Source organism: Plodia interpunctella, chromosome 10 (genome assembly GCF_027563975.2).
Source record: "Plodia interpunctella isolate USDA-ARS_2022_Savannah chromosome 10, ilPloInte3.2, whole genome shotgun sequence".
NCBI classification, from domain to species: domain Eukaryota; kingdom Metazoa; phylum Arthropoda; class Insecta; order Lepidoptera; family Pyralidae; genus Plodia; species Plodia interpunctella.
The window spans coordinates 9,713,830-9,721,083 of record NC_071303.1 but is presented as its reverse complement, the minus strand read 5'-3'; the positions used below and the strand labels follow the sequence as shown (position 1 = coordinate 9,721,083).

The 7,254-nt window shown below is 36.5% G+C and overlaps 1 protein-coding gene across 1 annotated transcript; it reads left to right on the top strand.

The window, feature by feature from the left end:
• The first annotated feature begins 661 nt into the window (after positions 1–661).
• LOC128672896 (large ribosomal subunit protein uL29-like) lies at positions 662–1,090 on the top strand. Its single transcript, XM_053750401.2, has one exon. It carries the CDS (start codon positions 710–712, stop codon positions 1,079–1,081), a length of 372 nt encoding a protein of 123 aa, XP_053606376.1. The 5' UTR covers positions 662–709; the 3' UTR covers positions 1,082–1,090.
• Positions 1,091–7,254: the final 6,164 nt, after the last annotated feature.

Sequence of the window (7,254 nt, the reverse complement as noted above, 5' to 3'; positions counted from 1 at the left end):
GATAAAGCCAAACTGTCAAATAAGAATCTGAAAACAAAGTCCGCATTTATTAAAGTCATACATTCTCAATGTTTGAATATCTTCAATTGTCAAGAATAGTTTTTTGTTCACGAGATGGTGAATAGTGAAGCACATTGTGGGCGCGAAGGGACAGAGTTCTGATGATCTGACAGAGTTTCTTTTTTATGTTTATCGGTATTATCACAGATTAGAGAAGGGAGATGAGGATAATTTTTAACTTATATCCTTACATAATTATAAAACAAAGTCCTCTACCGCGTCTTTCTGTCTGTCTGTTCTCGATAAGCTCAAAAACTACTGCACGGATTTTCATGCGATTTTCACTGAAATAATAAATATATATATTTTATTTATGCTCGCCGCCAATTCGAACCGTCGTCGCTATAGAGGTGCAAGCGTCACCAAACAGTATGTTGGGGGTAGCCCCCATAAAAAAATCGCAGCACGGGGCCGCAGGGGGCCTGTGGAGGGTGGGGGGGAGGCTTCAACTTTGACGCCGCGTTTCGGATGCCCATTCTATTTACCCTTAATTGGCCACTCTACTAGATTCTGATTTCTTATTACAATTCTTGCGGGTTTGTTGGTTTTTTTTTATTATTTGCCGTTCGAGCACTTTGTTTTATTGTTATTTACCATGTACCTATTTGCTTTTTGTCAAACTTGTGGAAAGTGAGGACGGTTTTCAAAGATGGGAAAAGTCAAGTGCTCGGAATTGCGCACTAAGGACAAAAAAGAGCTCTTCAAACAACTGGAAGAGCTCAAAACTGAGCTTACTAGCCTCAGGGTAGCCAAAGTTACTGGAGGTGTTGCTTCAAAGTTATCAAAAATCCGTGTGGTAAGAAAAGCAATCGCCCGTGTTTACATTGTCTACCACCAAAAGATGAAGGTTAACCTTCGCAATCATTACAAAAACAAGAAATACAAACCCTTGGACTTAAGACCCAAAAAGACCAGAGCCATGCGAAAAGCATTGACTAAACATGAATCCAAAATTAAAACCAGGAAAGAAATAAGGAAGAAGTATCTGTTTCCTCCTAGGGTTTATGCTGTAAAAGCTTAATAAACAACCTATATAGATTGAAAAATAAATTATTGAGACTACTTTTGAAACTATTCCTTTTCTCTGCGTGTTCCCGGTTGCGTTCGGGGTTGTGAAGCCGCAAAGGCCGGGGTCAGCGTAAAAAAAATCCTTAAAATTTTGTAGAATCAGCTGTGACTTTACAACCGACCGACTGCCTGACGTCAACCCCTCCTTGGGAATAAATTAGAACTATTCTTCTTCGTGAGTAAGTATTTAATTAAATTAACATTGACAAGTATTTGTTTTATTATAAAAGTTGTTACGATTTCATGCGTGTGTAGCGGGAGCTAGGTGATATGCTCGACCGCCACAAAGGGAAGATCTTCCCGCCAGGCTAGGTATCACGTCGGGGTCACCACTGAAGCGGGAGCCGTGCGGTTCCCCAGGCGCAACACCTAGCCTGGTGGAAAGATTGATTTTGATGATGACCATTCCCTGCGGTGGCGGTCGAGCATGATCACCTAGCTCCCGCTACACGTGCAATGAATTTCCGTAGACGTTACCCATCCAAATTAATTGTGGCGCCCAATTAAACGGGCCTGTGGTTGCTTGCGATTAAAGATACAGGTTATGGTGGAAAACTTTGTTAGCAGTTTGGAGCTACAGAGATTAACCTATCGGAGTGAAAACTATCGGAGATAAACAGAAAAATATATATAAAAAAACCAAAAATAGAAATTCAAAAATAAATTCTAAAATCTTCGCTCTGTGGAAACCCATCGGAGTTCGTGGCACGCCCTCAGTTGCTTGACACGCGTTTTCGTCGAGAGATTTACTGAAAACTGTCGTGTAAAAGAGGTGCGACCACAATTATTAGGTACTTCAGAATGTGCAATCAACTGCATATTAATCGTAATGAATGAACTCTATGTCACGGTAATAATGGTCAAATTGCAATGAAATTGTATGGTTGTATAATCTGTCGCCAGTACACGCATACGCATAAATCAGAGGATATATTGGCGAAGTTCCAAGGCTAGGGTTACCAACTCTCAATAGAAGAATTAGGAAAATACTCTTCATTTTTACAAGCTAATATAATTAACTTGCATTGTATGTTAGTATGTATATTCGCGTGGAATCTTGTAACTCATCGAAGCTGATCTCATCAACCGATTGAGCTGAAATTTTTTATATACTTTTAGTTTGGTTGACAAAGAGGCTAAAAAGGGGTTTTGAATAAAAACTAAAAATTCTTGGCACTATTAATGGAGTGGTTTGCCATTCCCTTCCTCCATTTCACACGCAAGTTAATAATCAATCAGTGTGCAGGTTTCATTCATGATGTTTTCCTTCATCTAAAGCAAGCGGTGGTTTACGAAAACATACATGAGTTTGATTGGTATACAAACTCATGTGGAACGAGTAGGATTCGAACCTAAGACCAGATCCACATGCCACACCACCGCTTCAAAAGGCTAGTAAGAAAAGGAAGGCAGACAAGGCTTTTCGTTATATTATTAACTAGCGGCCCGTCCCTGCTTCGCTCAGATATAACCTTAATAAATTATACCCCTAAACCTTCATCAGGAATCAAATTATATATAAATAAAACTCGCATCAAAATCCGTTGCGTAGTTTTAAATATTTAAGCATACATAGGGATATAGGAACAGAGAAAGCGACTTTGTTTTATACTATGTAGTGATAGTGATCTGCTTCAATATGTTGAAAATTATGAAATTGAGTTTATATACGTACAGTGATTTTTCATAAAGGTTTACAATTTTGTCCGCGCGTTTCGGATACCTGATTTAAACTCCACAACGAACTATGTTCCGGCGACATTTGGGAATTTTCCGCGAACTATTCCGGGAATTACCCCGAGGCTTGGTCACCCTAAACCGCACTTAGCGCCTCTTATACATTATGATTTGTCGCATGGAGTTTTAGGACCGCGTCGTGATTTTTGTCTTATGGGTGTATCGATTGTAGCTTGTGAGAAAAAACTATTTAATATAAAAATTGACGTGAAAAAGTGCCTGTGGCGGTTTAATTTTTGAATAAATGATTTGAATTTGAATTCGAAGCATTTTTCCATTTTATTGACGTGAATGCCAGTTAAATGTGTGTATTGTGTATTTTATTGACCTCAGTGACATTTTAACATAAAAATCCGCATTATGCTGCGTGGCTCATGGGCGTCGTTTCCTTAGGGATAAGAAGATCCTCCATAAGGAAAGCCAATGCTCCAACTGTGAGTTTATTGATTACAAATAAAGAAACAAAAATACCAATATTTTTTCATTATAATATTAATATGGAAGTACGGATAAGATAATCGCGACACAACCCCTATTGGCAATCGAGTTAAATATTATAAATACATCGTAAGTAAGAATTCGTCAGTCGTTCCTGGCTCAGCGCCAATAACCACACCATACAAGTAGACAATTCTTCTTCACCACACTGTCTTACTGCGTACAGTCAACAGCACATCAAACTGTTCAGATTTATTGGCAGCTCATCGCTATTCCCACGGCAAGAAGACAATGCACGGACATGCAGTTGTAATAGTGGATATTTGAGTGCCAATTTGGGCTTTTTATATTTTAAGTTTATGGAAATTGTTTGTCAATCATTAAAATACATTCATACATTCATGGAAACTTATCAAAAAGGTTGGATCAGATTAAAGTAACATGATACATAGTAATTTTGTTTATATTGTAATCTATTTTACACTACCTATTCTAATAAGATGATATTGAGACAAAGCAAGTAAGCAATCCATTTATTTCAGATAGGAACACAGACGAAACACGTATCCATCACTTCCCCATTATATTATAAATAGTTTCTGCTTTAAAAGTAACATGATTGATATCTCAATAAACAGAACAAGACGTATAACGATACTTTCTTCCGACCTCGGGATAGTGTATTGCAAAAAGTGCATTAACTCGTGTGAACATCATGTAACAATGATAAAATCAACGATTTTGACACGCCTTTAACACCTCATAAAACTGTCAGTCAATGTCGTTGAAATTAAAAAAGTTAAAACAAAGATGGCGAAGGTTGCACAAACATCGGTGTCTATCGAAATTCAAAAGAGCGCTAAAAGAAAACGCGTCAAGTTTTTTTTTTCTTCATAAAATAGAACTGTAGCAGAACGAATCTTCGAATAAGGAACGCCTAAAAAGTCGTTTGGGACGTAACGGTGTTTCTCGATGGCCAGTTTCAACTTTTTACTATTTTACTTTTTTGTTACGATCGGTTCATTATTTATGTACTGCAGATAATTTATTAGATAGATGACGAAGTGTTACGAATTCATTAGCGCACTTGAATAGTAGCTTTGAATAACTTTATAGCCATTACGCTGAATGTAAATGGTTTGTTACGAGTATAACGCCGTCTCTAACAACCAGCGCGGTCGTAAAACCTTTTTTCTTGAGATAAGTAAGAGTTATTTGTGGCCAGTAGTCGTTCAATTATCGAATGAAGTGTGTTTTAAATTTTTATTGTTTTTTCAATGATTCTTTAATCGAAATATTAATTGGCTATTTGACTGGATATAAAATAAAATATAGGAAGGTATTTAAATTATCAAACACGATGAATAAATGTCACTTTAATTTGTCACTTTCATTATTTACATACGTGATTTCTGACTCAGCAAAATCAATTTTTTTTTTTTCAAAACAAATGAGCCAATTTTTTGGAATAGGTATATATGATAGTTCAGTCTACGCGCCAGGAGCAAATAAATATATTGTTTTATATTCTAAAAACATAATTAGAATAACACAATTTAAAATTGAATACTGGAATAAATAAAAATAAAACAAAATCTAAAAGGTAAACAACTTCTATTATAACGTTAGAGGCTATTTTTAGCTGCCGTGGCCAAAAAATTAGAGCACTATACTGCATTGTGTTTTCCTCCTCTCGTCTTCAAGTTGAAAGTAAAAACAAATAAAACAATATCAGACAATGTACTAGGCGTCCGGAATAAACTTTGCCATTTTGTTATATGTAACAATGTACAATGTACTGCATGTCCGTCCAGTTGACGCATGGGTCTTTATGCCGATAGGGGCCAGATTGCAATGAATTTAGAAATTGTGAATTGCTGTTGACTGTACTTAAGACATGAGTACACCTTCTGTTTATTTATATGTACTTAATACAAAGCGGTGGTGGTGTAATGGTTAAGACGTCCGCCTGTGGATAGAAAGGTCCCAGGTTCGAATCCTACTCGTGCCACATGAGTTTGTATACCAATCTGACTCATGTATAGTAGTTTTCATCGACCACCACTTGCTTCCGGTGAAGGAAAACATCGTGAGGAAATCTGCACACTGGTTGATTCTTATTAACTTCTGTGTGAAATGGAGAAGGCAATGGCAAACCACTCCATTAATAATGGCAAGAAAGTTGTTGTGTGTGTTTCATTGCACGTAATGACCACGACCCTCAGCCATGAGGAAAACGATTATGGGGATTATGTGGATATGCTCGCAACACCTACGAAATTTTTAACGAATTTTTATTAAATTTGAAGCATAAGTTTCTGTTTACAAGCGTATTCTTGATATTTAAGGATGAATAGAAAGCACAATAGCCCATAGGGTAGGTGCTACATATTCCTGAGGGAAGTATTTTTTTAAATTTTATTTATCATAGAATCAACAGCACTTGATATAAGCAATATCGAGGCGAAACTAGTGTATCCACGAAGAAAATTAAGTTTCCCGTGATCTCAACAGATTTGAGATACGGGAAAAATCAAGTCTTTTCAATAAGAATATTGACAAGCAACTAATGTAATATAAACAAAATAAAAAAAAAATGCTTAAAACTTATTTTTGTCAGTATCAATCATAACCTTGAAGGTGACTTACCACCTTCCACCAAAAAATAAAAGTTCGTTTCTTAAATGTCATAGAGACCGTAGGAAAAATGTCGTGTGGCAATATGAGGAACTATCAATGACAGATAGGCCACGTCGTTAGTTTCGGTGACAGTAGCGCCACGTCGGTGGGACGTTCGACATTGTTATCATGATTAATATGCTACATACCAGATAAAATCAGCAGGGGAATTATTTTCTTCATAGATTTCCTCATGGCTGTTAGGTTGTTGTGGTTCTTATGTGGAATGAAACATACACAACAACTTTTTTGGCACTATTAATGGCGTGGTTTGCCGTTGTCTTCTTAATTTCACAAGTTAACAATCAATCAGTGTGCAGATTTGCTCACTCGCCCTTTTTATTATTATAAAAATGTATATGTAGTGTATTTTATAAATAAGAAATATTTATCTTATGTATCGCTACTTGAGACAGTTCGAGAGACTCACTCGAGCTTAGTAGATATATAGTGATCAAAGCTACTAAGTAAATCACTTCAGCCAATGGTTTGTTCAACCCGACCATAAATAACCGAGACTATGTTTGCGGAGTTGTATATAAAAGCCCATAATTAGATAAGTATCAGAAAATACTACGTCGACTGTGCAATGTGTGCATAATAGTAAAATTAATTTAGCCGTTGAAGCTGTGAGCTTAGTTGCAAAATGGAGGTCTCGTCATAAATTAGTAATTTATCGTACCACAATGCTATTTTTTGGTGTTATAGCTGACTGGTAGAGAGTGCGATGTGGTGTTAAGTACATATTTTTTTATAATTCAATGCAATGAAGTTTTAAATAAATAATAACTTCAAATTAACTTCTATAAAAAGATATATATTTTGACGACCTCGGTGGCGCAGTGGTAAAGTGCTTGCCACTGAACCGAGAGGTCCCATTCGATCCCCGGTCGGGTCATGATGGAAAATGATCTATTTCTGATTTGCTCGGGTCGAAAATATAGTATCGTTGAGGTAGTATCCCATAACACAAGTCTAGTGGGTACTTTGGGGCTAGCTCAATCTGCGTGATTTGTCCTAATATATTTATTTATTTATTTATTCTATAAAGAGGGTAAATGCACAAACTTTTTGACAATACAATGCTATGCTATGGAGAATGACAGAATGAGATCAATGGATTGCGTAAGATACGATGAAGCAGTTTAGGCTCAAATATGACAGCAAATAGATATTTATGACAACCCAACAGACAACCCTTATAATTTGCAAATTCGAAGGAAAACGTACATCAAGATATTTTTAGCGAAATCTCCATTCTATTATAAGTCT